Here is an 18,073-nt window from a genome sequence, read left to right as displayed (position 1 = left end):
AGAGTGGAGACTGGGTGGAGGAGGGAATGGAGCCCTTGGTTTCCTCCTTATTCTTTTATTGTGTCTGAAACACTGCTATAAATCCCCAGGCTTCCTCAGACTTATGTTGAAAACCAATGTACAGTTAGCAAGTATAACAGGGAGTTAGGGGAAAAAGAAAGATAAATGGGAATATGGTGGTACAAGAAGTCTTTATGAACAGGAGGAAATGAAGCCCAGTTTTTAAGTGTGGGCAAGATTTAAATAAGAGCAAAGGAAGAAGCTGGTGAATTTGTACGTGAGAAAATATTTTGAACAAGGGCTCAGAAGTGGGAAACTGGAAACCTAAGGGGATTATATTTATCCTGTACACCAAAGGGAGCTGCTATTAAAAACTACCAAAAAGAAGGACGATATAGTATATAGTACCTATATACTAATACCATATACTAATACTATATACTAATACTTTATACTAATATCCAGCAGTATAAAGACAAATGAAAGAAGGAACAGTCAGATTGGCAGTGGGGAAGAATTATAATAGTTTAGGCATGACATGAAAAGGACTAAAGATAACAACAGTTGAGAAGGCAGAAAAAGTACTTATGTTAAAGACGCTGTAAACTGAGGCACAGGAAGATTACGTCTTGCCGATGTCATAAGAGAAGTGACTAGAAGAATCACTGGGGCACCAGGAACTGGTTCTCCTATCTCAGATCAAAATATGCTGCCTTTCCAAAAGATCTCTTTTTCTGGTAAGTTCTAAATGTTGGTTCATTTGTTTGTCTGTCCATCCACCATCCATCCAAAATATTAGATGCCCATGTAAGGGAAAAAGAATGAATAAGAAATAGCCTCTGATTTCAACTATGGCTTGGCTAAAGACAGAAGAAAAAGACATCAAAACACAGGAGGAAAATTCATCTTAAAGTCGGACTTAAAAAAAAAAAAAGATAGGGTTTTAGTATCATTTCAGGAGACAGAGGCTCTGGTACTATCGAAATGATTACACAACTATTTACAGGTCTGGCAAGATAAAAGCTTGCACTGAAAGTTTATCCTAAATTGGATTCTGAGGTTAGCTGACTATCTTAAGTATTTAATTGATGTGTAAGAAAAAAATGATTCCATTAGTTTAAAAATATATATAACCTGGCATACAAATTAAAACCAGGTATCATTTCTAGCATCAAATTGGCAAAAGCAATTTTTAAGTATAAAACTCATCATCTGTAAGGATATAAGGAATGGGTATTCTCCTACTAATACTGTGTAAGCTGGTACAAGCTTTGGCAATTTTAGACAACAGAATTCTTCAAAGCCTTTGTTCTAGCAATTCTACTCTTGGGAATTTATCTTAAGGAAACGGTCATGGAGAAAATGCAATAATAGACTTATGATGATGTGTATTGCTCCACTGATTATGAAGGCAAAAAAATGGAAACAAGTTAAATTTCCAACAATAGTAAACCTGTTAAACAGAATTTACTACAATAACATAAAGGATAACCATGCAATCATTAAAAATGAAATTGTTAAAGAATATTTATGGCATGGAAAGGAAAGCGTATGATAAACAGAGAAGCAAATGATAAGAATATCCCTGCAATATCAAAAATCAAGGAGGGGAGGGAAGGGGAATTGCATATAAAAAGATCTGAACTGGTGTGCCAGAATGTAAACCAAGGGTTTTTGGATTACACACTTATTTTCTTATTTTTAAAACTTCCTGCAAAACACTTTTTTACTAAAGTACAGTTAACCCTTTAACAACACAGGTTTGAACTATGTGGATCCACTTATGTAGATTTTTTTAAAGATATAGTATAATACTAAAAGTATATTTTATCTTCCTTGTGATTTTCTTAATAACACTTTTCTCTAGATTATCCTAAGAATATGGTATATAATAGATATTACATACAAAATATGTGTTAACTGACTGTTTATATTATCAGTAAGGCTTCCAGTCAACAGTAGGCTATTAGTAGCTAGGTTTTTGGGGAGTCAAAAGTTAAATGTGGATTTTCAACTGTGTGTGGGTCAGTACCCCTAAACCCTGCAATGTTCAAAGGTCTATTGCATAATTATACAATTATTCTTCTGATCAAAGTTTTGTTTCAAAACTTAAGACTACATAAAAGTTTTAGTATATAATGGTGTAACGTGACTGTATTTAACTTGTTAAATGTAATTTGTTGCTGCTGCATCATTTTTACAATCATCTCCATCATAGGTAACACCCTACATAATGCATATCATAGTGCCCAGCAGAGTTTTAAGTGTTTTTACATTTATCGGTATATTTAATCCACGTAATGTTGCCAGAAAGTATTACTATTATCCCAATTTTATATATTAAAGGAATTAAGTACAGACAGAGTAAGTAATTTGTCCAAGGTTACCCAGCTAGTAATTAAAACAACTGGAATTCAAACTCAGACACTCCAGCTCCACTGTCCTCTTTGCCACTCCACTCTACTGCCTCTGCTACAATTTATTCAACAGTATGATATCACAGACCATAAGGTTTAGGTGAGGCATTATTACTGGTGGCTGATACAAATTTTAAAAAGACTCCACTGTTAGTTGAAGCAACAGTATAATTACACAGGTTTACATGTCCTATAAAAGAACACCAGAGTATGATTGTTGCTTTATGATCATCCCATCAAGATCACATGATATGGGGTACTGAAAGATATCTTCATTTCCAGAAATATAAAATACCCAAGGAACTTTTTAAGTGTAATGGGAGAAACAGAGCTCCTTGGGTAGGGACAGTGTTGTATCCATTTAGAATCTCCAGCATGTAGCAGATTACCTAGATCACAGCCAACGTTCAATAAATGCTTTTTGAAAGAAGAAACAGATAAAATTCAGTACTTGTAGTTTTCCTGGTATGCAGTGCATACTGAATACATAACCTCTGTGGATTATGAGGTTCCTCTTAAATAAAACATAAGGAATGTGTCTGACCCTCCTTCAAAATTTATCTAATTCTCACAGCTGAGAAACTCAAGCTATTGGAGAGTGACATTTTAGTTTCTGATCAACAAACTGTTTGCCATAGACAATGGGAACTACTATAGGTTAATAAGCAGCATAAATCAGTATCTTAAGAACCATCATCAACAAAGATTTTCTCCCATCACACTCATCTTTTTTTTTTTTTTTTTTTTAAAGTAGGCTCCATGCCCAGTGCAGAGCCCAGTGCGGGGCTTGAACTCACAACCCTGAGATCAAGACCCAGGCTGAGATAGAGTCAGATGCTTAACTGACTGAACCACCGGGCAGCCCTCCACTTACCTTTACCTCTAAGCTAGGATCACAGTTCTTCCGCAAGACCTTTATAGCTTTTTAATTCGTCTCCTCCCTCATTTATTCACACTTTGTACCTCTACTGTTCAGGTATCTGTGCCCCAGACTAGATTTTAGTCTCTGAAAGAGGATAACTGAATTCTATTTACCCATCCTAGCAAACAAAAAAAGGGTATCCAGCAAAGTACCCTTACACTTAGCAGACAATCTGCAAATGCTTGCTGAACTGACTTGTTAAAAAGAGAAGCTCTGATTGTTATTTCTGACAAATGCAAAATAAAAGATTTGTAAAGAAACAGTTCTCAGGGGAGCGGCTGGGTGGCTCAGTCGATTGGGCATTTGACTTTGGCTCAGTTCATGATCTCGCAGTCCGTAAGGTTCAAGCCCTGTGTCGGGCTCTGCGCTGACAGCTCAGAGCCGAGAGCCTGTTTCAGGTTCTGTCTCCCTTTCTCTCTGCTCCTCTCCTGCTCGCACTCTGTCTCTCTCTCAAAAATAAAATTAAAACATTAAAAAAAAAAAAAAAAGAAATAGTTCTCAGGTATTAAAAAAAAAACCCCAGAAATATATCCTATGTTGAGTTAAAATGTAAGTTAGGGTGAAATTTCCTTAAAATTAAAAAACATCTCATGTTTAAATTCTTAAAACTTAGTGTTTAAGAAAACTTTTGCTGCTACATATGAAAACATACTTTTAAAAAGAATCAAATAATAAAAATTGTATCGTTTTACAGGTTTCAATTTTTCCTTAGCTGCCAGGAAATCCGGAGTGTAATATAAAGTAAATTTTCTGCACTCCAGTACCTGGTAACATTTACCCTTAATTTCTTCTTTTTTTTTTTTTTTTTTAAATTTTTTTTTTTCAACGTTTTTTATTTATTTTTGGGACAGAGAGAGACAGAGCATGAACAGGGGAGGGGCAGAGAGAGAGGGAAACACAGAATCGGAAACAGGCTCCAGGCTCCAAGCCATCAGCCCAGAGCCTGACACGGGGCTCGAACTCACGGACCGCGAGATCGTGACCTGGCTGAAGTCGGACGCTTAACCGACTGCGCCACCAAGGCGCCCCCTTAATTTCTTCTTAAATACACTTGACTATTATTCTTCCACAATTTTAAACTTTTTAAATTGTAAAAGTTCCATATTCATGTAAAATGTTCATTGTGACAGGAAGACATAAAATATAAAATAAGTCTCTCTCTCCCCTCTGTTCCTAGTTTAGTCCTATATCTCAAAGGGGCCAGAGCTAACCCTTACTGTTTATTCTGCAGCCTTCTGGAAAAATAGCAAGTACAATCATATCTGTGCTCGTGTGCTGGATATAGTTCCTCTTTTACTCTTTTTTTACAGAAGTGGAATTATGATCTACATGTACTTTTTTTTTAACTTACAATAATTTGGTATATAATTAGATAATTAGCACACAAGGATTTGCTTCATTTTCGTTAATAAGTTGTATCATCCTACTGGTAGATACTTTATTTGATTTTGGATTTCACTGTAATAAATAATGCTGCAACGAGGTTTTTACATATACCTTTGCATATTTTATTAACTTAGCAAATATTTAATGGGTGCTCACTATCTGCCAGGTGCCATTCTAGGTACTAGGAACACCAGTGAGTAAGAAAGACAAGGTTTCCATTCTCATGGAATTTGTATCCTAGTTGGGCAAGACAGACAATAAACAAAGTACTACAAATATTTGCGATAATTTCAGATGGTGAAAAATGCTCTCAAGACAATCAAGGCTGATTCATAAAGCTGTGTAAGAGAAGGTAACTTTTGATCCGGGATTTGAAAGATAAGATGCAGTCTGCCATAAGAAAATCTAAAGAAGTGTTCTTTGGTAACAGCAGTACGAAGGCCCTTGGCAGGAATGAGACAGGTATATTTCAGAAATGCAGAGGAGCATAGTAGGTAAGAGGTAGACAGGAGTCAGATCACCTAAAGGTCTTAGACACCTAGGAATATAGACTTTAACTGCAAAATTAAGCCATTAAAGTGTCTAAAACAAGAAAGAAGTAGGATCTGATTTTCCTACAAAAGAACTGCTAGTTCAAAGGGTGTGTGCAATTTAAGTTTTGACAAATACTGCGAAAATGACTCTAAAAGCTTCACCTACTTTTATTCCTATCAAAAACATACGTAGGGTGCCTGTTTCTCCAAACCTTATCAACACTGGATGCTGCTTTAAAATCTTCGCCAAGTATGGAAACCAATTTGACAATAAATTTCATATATTGAAAATAAAATAAAATTATACATAATAGTGAAAAGAATAAATAAAATCTTTGCCAATAGGTAAAAAATGATATTAACTCATAAATCTTTGCCAATAGTGAAATGATGCAAATTTGGGTCGAACTTTATTTTACTCAGGTGTATATCACAGTGATTCGGTGTTTATACATTAAAGAATAATCCCCACAATAACTCTAGTTACTACCTGCCACTATACAAAGTTGTTACAACTTTGTTATTATTGACTATATTCCCTATGCTGAACCTTATATCCCCATGACTTATTTATATAACTGTTAAGTTTGTACCTCTTTATCCCCTTTACCTATTTTGCCTGTCCCCTAAATCCTCCCTACTCTGGGAACTAACACTTTGTTTTCTGTACCTATGAATCTGTTTCTGTATTGCTAATTCATTTGTTTTGTTTTTTATATTCCACATATAAATGAAGTCATACAGTATTCATCCTTTATTTCACTTCGCATAATAGCCTCTAGGTCCACACATGTTGTTGGAAATGGCAAGATTCCATTCTTTTTTATAGGTGAGTAATATGGCTGTGTGTGCGTATACACACCATATATACACACACCACATCTCACCATATGTGTATGTGTGTGTGTGTGTGTGTGTGTGTGTGCACCACATCTTTGTCCATTTATCTATCAACAGAGAGTTGTTTCTATATCTTGGCTATTGCAAATAATGCTGCAGTGAACACAGAGGTACATGTATCTGTAGACAAACAGCCCAGAAGCAGGATTGCTAGATCGCATGGTATTTCTATTTTTAATTTTTTGAGAAATCTCCATACTGTTTTCCATAGTGGTTGCACCAATTTACATTCCCACCAACAGTGTCTGAGGGTTCCCATGTCTCTACTTTATCAACAATACTTGTTACTTTTTGTCTTTTTGATAATAGCTAATCTGAAAAGTATGAAGTAATATCTTATTGTGGGTTTTTTGTTACTGTTGTTCATTTGCTTGTTTTCCTTGAAGCCAATGACTTTATTCTTTTTTTTTTTAAGTTTTAATTTTAATCATCTGGTACTCATCAGGACAAAGGCACTCCTTAATCCCCATCAACCATTTCACACATCCCCCCACTCACCTCCCCTGTGGAACCACCTGTTTGTTCTCTAGAGTTAAGAGTCTGTTTCTTAATTTGTCTCTTTCTTTTCTTTTCTTCTTTTCTTTCTTTTTTCTTTTTTGGCCTTTGCTAGCTTGTTTTGTTATTTATTTATATGTTTGTTTGTTTGTAAATGTTTATCTGTTTACTTTTGAGAGAGATAGAGAGCATAAGCCGGGTAAGGGCAGAGAGAGAAAGGGAGAGAGAGAATCCCAAGCAGGGTCTGCACCGTCAGCATAGAGCCTGACATGGGGCTCAAACTCACAGACTGTGAGATTATGACCTGATCGAAATCAAGAGTTGGCCACTTAATGAACTATAAGCCACCCAGGCACTCCTGTTTTGTTTTACAAATTGTACATGACTGAAAACACATGGTATTTGTCTTTCTCTGACTGACTTAGTTCACTTAGCATTATTCTCTCTAGCTCCATCCATGTCAATGCAAATGGCTAAATTCCATTCTTTTTTATGTCTGAATAATATTCCATTCACATCTTCTTTATCCATTCATCAATCAATGGACATGAGCTCCTTCCATATCTTGACTATTATAAATAATGCTGCTATAACCACTGGGGTGCATGTATCCCTTTGAACTACTGTTTGTGTATTCTTTGGCTAAAATAATCAGCAGTGTGACTGCTGGATCGTAGAGTAGTTCTGTTTTTAACTTTTGGAGGAACCTCCACACTGTTTTCCACAGTGTTTGCGCCAGCTTGCATTCTCACCAACAGTGCACATAGGTTCTTTTTTCCCCACATACTCACCAACACTTGTTTCTTATGTTTTTTATTTTAGCCATTCTGACAGGTGTAAGGTGGTATCTCATTGTAGTTTTGATTTGCATTTCCCTAATAAGTGATGGTGAACATCTTTTCATATGTCTGTTGGCCAACTGTATGCCTTCTTTGGAAAAATGTCCATTCAAACCCTCTGCCCATTTTTTAATAAGGTTGTTTCTTTAACACTAAGTTGGGTGCCTTCTTGATATATTTTAGGTATTAACCTCTCATTGGATGCATGATTTGCAAATATCTCTTCCCATTCAATAGGATGTCTTTTAGTTTTGTTGATGGTTTCTTTCACTATGCAAAAGCTTTTTTGTTTGATGTAATCCCACTTATTTATTTTAGCTCTTGTTGCCCTTGTCTGAGGAGACTGGTTCAAAAAACATACCAAGACTATTGTCAAAGAGCTTACTGCCTATGTTTTCTTTTAGGAATTTCATGGTTTCAGGTCTTACATTCACGTCTTAAATCCACTGTGAATTTACTTTGTATATGGTATAAGACAATGGTCCAGTTTCATTCTTTAGCATGTAGCTGTCCAGTTTTCCCAACAACATTTATTAAAGAGACTGTCTTACCCCATTTTATATTCATGCCTCCTTTGTCCCACATTAACTGGCCATATATACGAGGGTTTATTTCTGGGCTCTATATTTTATTCTATTGGCCTATGTATCTGTTTTCATACCAGCATCACACTATTTTGATTACTATAGTTCTATAGTATAGTTTGAAATCAGGGAGTGTGGTACCTCCAAGCTTTGTTCTTTTTCAAGATTGCTTTGGCTATTTGGGGCCCTTTGTGGTTCCACAAAAATTTTAGGATTCTTTGTTCTAGTTCTGTGAAAAATGTCATTGGTATTTTGATGGGGAGTTTACTTAATCGGCAGATTACTTTTGGTAGTATGGACATTTTAACACTATAAATTCTTCCAACCCATGAGCATGGTATATCTTTTTCTTTATTTGGGTCATCTTCAATTGCTTTTACCAATGTCTTATAGTTTTCAGAATACAGGTCTTTCAATTCCTAGGATAAATTCATTCCTAGATATTTTATTCTTTTTGATGCAATCGTAAATGGGATTGCTTTCTTAATTTCTTTTTCTGACAGTCTGCTATTAGTGTATAGAAATGCAATGAATTTCTATATCCTAATTTCATACCCACTGATTTTACTCAATTTATTTATTAGGTCTAATAGTTTTTTGGTGAAGTCTTTAGGGTTTTCTATACATAATAGCCTGTCATCTGCAAATAGTTTTACTTATTCCTTTCAAATTTGGATGACTTCTTGTTCCCCGACTGCTGTGGCTAGGGCTTCCGGTACTATGATGAATAAAAGTGGGAAGAATGGGCATTCTTGTCTTGATCCCATCTTAGAAGAAAAGCTTTAAGCTTTTCAAAGTTGAATATGTTGTTAGCGGTGGGTTTGTTACATATAGCCTTTTTTATGTTGGGGTACATTCCTTCTGTACGCACTGTATTGAGAATTTTAAATCATAAATGGATGCTGAATTTTGCCAAATGCTTTTTCAGCATCTATTGAGATGATCATATGATTTTTATCCTTTTTGTTAATGTGGTGTATCATGTGTACTGATTTGCAGATATAAAACCATCCTTGCATTCCATTTGATCATGGTGCATGATCCTTTTAATGTATTGTTGAATTCAGCTTGCTAATATTTTGTTAAGGATTTTTGCCTTTATGTTCATTATGGATATTGGCCTGTAATTTTATATTTAGGGTGTCTCTGGTTTTGCTATAAGGGTTATGCTGGCCTCGTAAAGTATATTTGGTAGCATTCATTCCTCTTCAATTTTTTGGAATAATTTGAGTACAGATACTAACTCTTGTTTAAATGTTTAGCAGAATTTATTTGTGAAGCCGTCTCGTCCTGGACTTTCATTTTTGTGGAGTTTTAAAATTACTGATTCAATTTCATCACTTGTAATCAGTCCACTTAGATTTTCAATTTCTTCATGATTCTGTCTTAGAAGGTTGTGTTTCTTGGAATCCACTTCTTTCAGTTTTCCAAGCTTTTTGGAGTATAATTGTTCATAGGCTCCAACTTTATTTTTACTTTCTTTATGCTAAGTATTTCTCTATAATTTCTCTATATTAAAAATTTGCCATGATTACTGAAGATAGGCCAGGTAAACAATATAAATAGAATAGTCCTATTTATGACAAAATGAGACAATCTAAACACATAACTTCCCTTTAGCATGAAAAAACTATAATGCAAAATGACAGTAGTTTAATATTTATACTATTTTACTTGCTGTTTCTCTTTTTTCTGTATAAAATCTACATACCAATAAAGTTAGTTAGTTCCATTATCTCTTTCTCGCAATGCAAGAGTATTTAAAAGAAGATGAATATACCTTTGCACACTTGGGTGAGTATATGAGTAAGATTCTCAATTCTTAGAAGTGGATTTGGTAGGACAAAGATATTGTACAGTTATAATATTGACAAATATAGCAACACCAGCCTCCAAAAGCTTCGTTATCTATTTCTATTCCTACCAAAAGTGCACCAAGTAGAACATCGTGGTGTCTTTTACATTTCCAGTTATTTTCCTCATTCCCTACTTCCTTAAGTGAGATGTTTCAATCTCTATAATTAACAACGTAGAAGTTGTGAGATATGGATAATTATTTACTAAAGCAAGTATAAATTATTAAAGTAAAATATCTTAAAAAGAATTTGGTGTACTTTTATTTGACCAATTATATTTATTCATTTGATATAAAACTGATAACCTGATTAGATGAAAGATACTAATAGACTAATTTCTCAAACTTTCTTGGTCTATTCATCTATAAATCTTTCATAATAGAAGTTAACATATTTTGTGACACATAAATAAAAGGTACTATAAAAGCAAATACTACTACTAAACAAAAGAAAAAATTGAAATTTTAATACTTACAATCATCCAGATCTAGAAGTGAAACATCTTTGGTAAGAGGATTTATATTTTGTTTTGTTTTGTTTTCTTTCTCCTATAAAATAAATAATTTAATTACTACACGTTCTTATAATAAAAAAATCAATGAAGTAGTTCTTAATGTTTCAAAACAATTTTTCTTCTGCTTAGTCTTCCAAGAAAAAATCAATCAAATTAAGCTTTCTCTATGGTTATATGGACTGTATTTTTTAATCAAAATTTTTATTTCAGTTAGCATACAGTATTTCTTCCCCACCATGCAAACTATTACCTTAGAATAGTCTGTTTAAAGATTATAAAGGTCCAATAAATAAATAAATAAATAAATAAATAAATAAATAAATAAAGATTATAAAGGTAAGAAGAAAGAAGAAACTTTGAAGGTAAATAATTATTTTATGACCCAAAAACTTTCGCTAATATAAAAATATAAAGTGGCTCTTTGGTAAAAAGTCTACAAACATGTTGAAAATAATTTTTAAACAAGTTAATTTAAGAAAAAGAATTTCTCAAACAATATAAGCTTAGGTCTGAAATTGTCAAGAGGCTTGTGATAGATCAGCTCTTCTAAGATGTAGTCTGTGACAGACATTGCACTAGGTACTTTGTATTTGAACAGTGAGTTGCATCAGACTTCTTCAGCCAAAGGTATTCAGTAAAATCTACAAATGAAATTTTCAGGCACTTTCTCTTTAGGGAAGAAAAGTATTCATTTACTTCCTTTACTGTTTTCCTTTGGGGAAAATAAGTATTTCGAAACATATCTGCACATATGTAGGGTTTCCTCCACCTCAGATCTGCTTATTTAATCTATCTATATTTTTGAAATATGAACAACCGTGCATTAGAAAACAGTATCCCTAAGCCTGAGTATTCACAGTTTGGTCAAAGATTCAGAAAAGATGTGTTATATATATATATATATATATATATATATATGCGTGTGTGTGTGTGTGTGTGTGTGTATGTGTGTGTATGTATTATATATACATATATGTATAATATATATAAAATATATAAAATTTATAATAAATATAAAACACACACACATGCACACAAGTACAGTAATGAATAGCATTATAAACAATTAAAGACCAATAAAGATTAGGTTGCTAAATAGATGTATTTGGATCAAAGTTACTTATCTTTAAAATCTATACTTTTTACATTAAATTTTCTCAAATTAAAACTTAAGTTTTTGCTAAAATGTTTTTGTTCATTTACTCAATCATTCATTCATCCAAAAGATATATATAGAGTTTTAAAGTTTTATCAGATTCTTTGCTAAGAAAAGGAAGTAATAAGCCAAGACAGACCTAGTCCTTGCCTTCAGGTAACTTATAATCCTTTTTTTTAATCACTTTTTTTTTTTTAAGTTTATTTATTTATTTTGAGAGAGAGAGAGAGTGAGAGAGAGCACAAGTGGGGAGGGGCAAAAGAAGGAGAGACAGAATCCCAAGCAGGCTCCGTGCCATCAGCACAGAGCCAGACATGGGGCACGAACTCATGAACTGCAAGATCATGATCTGAGCCAAAACCAACAGTCGGATGCTCAGCCAGCTGTGCCACCCAGGCACCCCCAGGTAACTTATAATCTAACAAAAGAGTTTACAGCTTATCTGTATGAATTATTAGAAGTTTTTTGTTTTTTGTTTTTTGTTTTTTTTTAGAGAGAGAGAGGGCGTGGGCAGGGCAGGAGCAGAAGGAGAAAGAGACAAAATCTTAAGCTGAGCATGGAGCCCTACTGAGAGCTCAATCTCACAACTGTGAGATCATGACCTGAGCCGAAATCAAGAGTGGGACACTTAACCGACTGAGCCACTCAAGCTCCTCTACAAGTTTTTTGAAGTATTCCTCTAACCATAGAAAGGTGTCACTAAAGCAAAAAGTACACTACCATCATTTAACATCTATACCATGCTAGAACTCTTACAAAGTGCAATACATCAAACTGTATGTTAGGTAACATTTTAAAATGATCTTAAGCAATGCTAGTTTTCTCCTCATGCCAAAACTCAAAACAAATTATTTTCAAGTATCAGACAAGAATACATATTAAAACACTAACTAAAAACATCAGCACTGGTTTTCTTTATGAGAATAATTATTTCTGCCAATGAAAACTTTAAATTATCTAGATGGGTTTTAATTTTCACTCATTATTTTTAAAAAAGCAAAAAATATTTGTCCTTCTCTTCACACTTCAAACGAATAACAATTTCCAGGGTTGGGGGAAAAGACAGAAGAAATGTTAGTTTTGAAGCTGGAATTTAAAGTGGAAATAAACAAAAACAGGTTCAGAATGAAAATGCCATCTCAACTAGAATATCATTCCTGTGGAGAAAGAACGTAACAAAAAGAGCTTAACACCATGTGACTTATCAAAATACTATGCTGAGTACAATGGGTATAGCTTCTCCTATAATCCACGATGGTGCATGATTGTCTTTATGGAACTGTAACCGTACTACCTGAAAAATTAGAAACCTATCAAATCAAGATAAAGTTAAAACTGGAAACAAGTCTATACCTTATTTTCTACTTCACGGCAAAGAGTGTGTAACAGTATCTATTAAGTACACATCAGGTCACATACAGCATAGGACAGAGCTGCATGTGAAATTGACATAATCTCTTATTAGAAGTCTAAAACAGGAAGAAAAAAGGCTCTCAAAAGAACAGAATTTCATTGACTTTCTGAGAACAGCAAATAACCGGTGACTGAAATACAACATTAGCAATAGATAACGGTCATTTCTACTGAATTGAAAAAGCCTTGCATTCCAAATCAAGGCTATAAAAAGCTTTGTGATGTGTTTGGCATTCCTCTCTTATATTATATTTCATTTTTCATTTTAAAAAATCCATAGTAAGTTCAAAACATTTTCATACTTAAAGGATCTACTATAAAAATAAAAATCTGAATTCTAAACAAAGAAGTTAAGAGCCCTATTCCATCAAACATTTCTCCATTTGCAATTCATCTTGGTAATAGAGACAGAACCTGGGTAAATGCATATAGGACTTGAGGCAGGAGATTTTTCTTGCTCAATGCATAATTCATGTGCTCCGCCTGCAAAGTGTGTAAAATGAGAATTTCACACCGCAGCATGAGCCATGGAGCTGCAGAGAAAAGGCAGATGAAATCATATTTTACTGTGTGAATTTTATTTCTTACCCTCCCAATATTTATACAAAACCATCATTGACAAACCAAACACACTGACAGATCACCCACTGTTTCCATTGTGTTAGTACTTGAGAAGAGATCAGGCAGAAAGATAGACAATTTGTTTTTGTATATTTTTTTTAAATAGAGGATTAGGTTTTTAACAGCTGAGTGACTGTATTAGACTTTTATAAGGACAACAGTAACTGATCTTAAAATCTCACTACAAAAATACCTAGTTATCAATTCATCACCCTCAAATCTCCATTTTGTTTCTATGGTATTCGATTATACACCTCAACACATCAACATTTTCAAAATAAAATACAAAGTCACAGGGTTAAGAAACTGATTTCTACTTAATTTATTTCATTTCAAATAATAAAAAAAAAAGATCCTGGAAATACTTATTAAGCTCAAATAATACAAATAAATATGTAATAATATATCTGTAAAGATTTTTTCATGTATTATGCATGTTCATTTCATGCTGATTAAAAAACAAAAAGCAAGTAGAAAAAAAGATCTGAAACAACAAGCACCAAGCATGCTTCCTACGAGGAAACCACTGTAAAGAAGATTGAAATTTAAAAACTGTAAAACAGGATAAGTGGTATATAAACTTTGTCAAACTCATATTGTACTTTGAAATCAACAAAAATTCAAGGCTAATTTCTAGCCTCGCAGGGCAAGATATTTGCATGAAATATTTTCAGTTAGAATTACCAACCAAGGACAATATAATGACTCTCTTGCCTTCAAGTCATCTAACAAATTTGATTTAAGAAATTTGAGGCTCACACTTACACTGGCCTTTAAAACAAAAGTACACTGCCAGTAAATTAAGAATTCTTTTTAAGTGAAAAGAAGTCTAAACTGTTAAACAAATCTTCCCTATTAGATTGTATTTACTTCAATAAGAAAACTTCTTAATGGTCTTTACTTTGATTTAAAGATTTCAAGTAAAGCGAAATGATATTTCTGTTCTGCAGAACTTAAAATATAAACTAAACTAGGAACAACATAAATTGAAAGAGGCAAGGCTTTGAAATGTTCTATAATATTGTACAATATTCACAGAAGTTCTACAATTGCTACATACATAAATACTTGTAAAAATACAAGTAAAACTTGTTTTCTATTTCTCAAACAGGGCAGAAAACCAATCGGAAAATAGTTCCTCTCTCTCTTATCCATGATGTTTCACAGCACAGGCCAGTTTTACTTTATCCCCAAGAATCTTTCGTACGGTAGATCTTTTACTAAGGCATATCTTAACATTTACTAATGTCTGGACATAGTTATAGTAACAGTGGCTGGTCTGTAGAGCACTTAAGATATTTAATCCCTCCCCAAAACAGACTAGCAAAGTTTTATGAGATCCACGTAACCTGTAATAAAGATAACTGACAGCATCTCAAACAATGCTATGTATATATAGATAGTTTTGTTTTTCTTCACTGGTAGTACATATATTAATCGCAATTTTGATTAAGATAATTTTCAAATATGAAAAGCTCTTAATATGGAATGTTAAGTGCAAGTATGTTACATATATTTACTTTCATTGATAAATTATGCTTTATACAGTTTATATCATTAAAATGTTAATATATTTACAAAGAAAATACACAGAAGTTATACACAATAAATTACAATCATGATTTAAAATTTTTATCATTAAAAAATTAAATTTTTATCATTTAAATAAAACTTATTTAAATCCTTAGCAGCTGGTACACAGACACTGATGATATAATCAGAACTATTATATCAGTTAAGGCATGAAGAATGAACTAACAAGCTGATGTGGAAATAACTATAGTATATAGGAACACACTAATACATAGCCTTATTTTTAAAACATCAAAGCATAGATTCAGTTAAAACAACTCAAAAGCCTGGTAACTTAAGAAAAAAATTTTTTTTAATGCTTATTTATTTTTGAGACAAAGAGAGACAGAGCATGAATGGGGGAGGGGAAGAGAGAGAGGGAGACACAGAATCCGAAGCCGGCTCCAGGCTCCAAGCTGTCAGCACAAAGCCAGAAGCAGGGCTTGAACTCACGGACCGTGAGATCATGACCTGAGCTAAAGTCGGACGCTCAACCGACTGAGCCACCCAGGTGCCCCAAAAAGCCTGGTAACTTAAAAAAAAAAGTATTTTAAATGAAAGTGTGACCATCTGATTAACACACAATTTTAACTACAAGCGGAGTATAACTCAATTATACAGGTAAAAAATGGAATGAAGCGATATAAATGTGTATCTCTTTCTGATAAAATGCATTTTACACTATTGATTTCTCTTCCCACTCTTCTTTGTTAAAAAAAAAAAATGGTTCCCTTTACACTGTGTAAACCATGGGCAGTCACTTAAAATTTATAAAACTATTAAAAGTAATTTTGTTATAGGCATTATTTGGAGCAAAAGAATCATTTCATAAAAAGAGTCAGACTTAAATTAAAATATTTCTCTATCAAATACATTTCAGAAAAGAACACCTACCAATAAAAATATGCTTGCCCATCAAAATAATTGTCACTGAAGAACAAAATAATTTTCTTTGGTCATTACTGACAATATCTGATCTAAAATGAGGACATCTTCCAATCAATAACAAACATAATACCAGAATGTATGACTATATATAGTTTTATATCTTATGGATATGCTGGGGCACGGTGTTCAATGACAAACACTTCAAGAACAAACAATTCAGCAGCAGCTTTCACTCTTTTGACTATCTTTACACCATTCACTGAGTAATATTTTCTCATCAGTAACATTTTTCATTCCAAGCAGTCATTCCCAACTAGGAGAAGTGGAAGGACCATTCTTGGATATAAATCCACTTTCTCCTCAGCTTGTATTTTCTATGAGAGAAATAGTACAAAACGAAAAACAAAGGACAGAAATGGGAAAGCATACAGCATATTAAGAGAACTACAAATATGTAGTCTCTTGGGATTAGTATATAGGGACCACAAAGACAATTGAGACTGGAAAGGTAGGTTTGGACATGCTAGCCTGCAGAGTTTTTACTGAACCAAGATGATAATGGGGCACCATTATGGATAAGTTTAACATTAATCTGGCAGCTGTATAGAAGCACTGGGTTGGGCAAGTGTCTGAGGATGACCAATGGCAATGGTCTATGAGTAAGGTAATGAAGAGCCGATCTAGTATGGTGTAGCAGGAAAGGAAGAAATAGATACGAGAATCTCTAAGACTTGGCAACTGTGTAAACATACAGGATAAAGGAGGAGTCAGAGATAAATTCTGGGGCTACAGATGTGGGAAAACAGAAAGACTGACAGTACTAAATGGAAGAGCAAGTGTTCCTCTGGCTATAATGGATTGGGAAGCCAGTAGCTTCTAAGAGGTCTAAAAATTTGGTTTGAATTTGTAAAGAGAAGTTAGAGCTGTTATAGGGACTTAGAGATGTTATTATGGAAACATTTCACCTAAATGTTTTAGCTGAAGCCATGGGAGTGAATGAGTCTCACAACAGGAAAAATGTAGAGAAAAAGACTAAAAATATATTGATTCACACTGATTAATATATTTGAAGAAGTGATGTGCACCAAGCACTAACTTTGGGGCAATGTTCACACTTGAATGTCACAGGGGTTAAAAAGTAAAGCAATCAAAGGACTAAAAGGTCAAAGAAGTCAGAAGAAAAGGAATGCGAAGTTTCAAGTAGTCGGGGAACAGTCACATAAAAAGATCAAGAAGAAGAATATAATAAACAAGAGAAGGTCACTGAGTTTGGGAAAGATCATGGCTGACTTTTCAGAGAGCAGTATCTGTAGGAGGCGATAAGAATTGAAACACATCTAAAAGGGACTAAGAAATAATTGGGTTAAGAGGTTGTGGACGAAGACTACTTAGATTATTTTTCTAAACTCTGTCTCTCACACACTCTCTCTTCCTCTTCCTACTTCCTCACCCGCCAGATGCCAGGAAAGACTTGAGTACTTTGGTTGGCAGAGGAAGAATTAGTTCGTGGAGAAAGAGATTAAAGGTGCAAAAGAGGCAGATGATTATCAACAAATCAAGGCCAAGAGTAATTTAATCTTTTTCCTGGCTAAGTGGGTAGGAATTGCTTACTCAGAGCTACATTCAAAGGAAAAGGCAGGTAAATAGAGATTGTATATTAGATAGCAGAGAGGCAGAAGACGCCCACAGTGGATGGCAGCTCAGTCTTCTCCAGAAAGGGGTCATAGTTGGACATTAACTTACAACTTGAATGGTATAAAAAGTCAGAAAAACACAGGAGACATTAAGAGTTAAAAAAATTTCAGTTCCTTTCTGCATTGGTGTTCTATAACTCAAGTATTTTTGGTTTTGCAGGGAATTAATGTTCGTTCACGTTAAAAAATGTTAACACTGCTGTTTTATATTTATATAGTATTATATATTGATCTTTCATATTAGATTTTTTATAACAGCACTTGAAAGTAGTAGAGTAGGAAT

General features: G+C 33.8%; 1 protein-coding gene across 3 annotated transcripts in view; it reads right to left on the bottom strand.

Moving 5' to 3' along the window:
- AP3B1 (adaptor related protein complex 3 subunit beta 1) overlaps positions 1 to 18,073 on the bottom strand; it is a 262,084-nt gene that overhangs the window by 69,011 nt on the left and 175,000 nt on the right. For all 3 annotated transcript variants that reach the window (XM_053907254.1, XM_019462933.2, XM_053907253.1), the window contains one exon: positions 10,408 to 10,480. In XM_053907254.1, the coding sequence (XP_053763229.1) occupies positions 10,408 to 10,480 (73 nt within the window). The remainder of the gene's footprint in view (positions 1 to 10,407; positions 10,481 to 18,073) is intronic.

The sequence above is a fragment of the Panthera pardus genome, unplaced genomic scaffold, assembly GCF_024362965.1.
Source record: "Panthera pardus isolate Hobbes unplaced genomic scaffold, ASM2436296v1 HiC_scaffold_2, whole genome shotgun sequence".
In the NCBI taxonomy this organism is placed as follows: Eukaryota; Metazoa; Chordata; class Mammalia; order Carnivora; family Felidae; genus Panthera; species Panthera pardus.
Note: the sequence above shows the minus strand (reverse complement) of the source record. Positions and strands in the feature narration are given on the sequence as shown.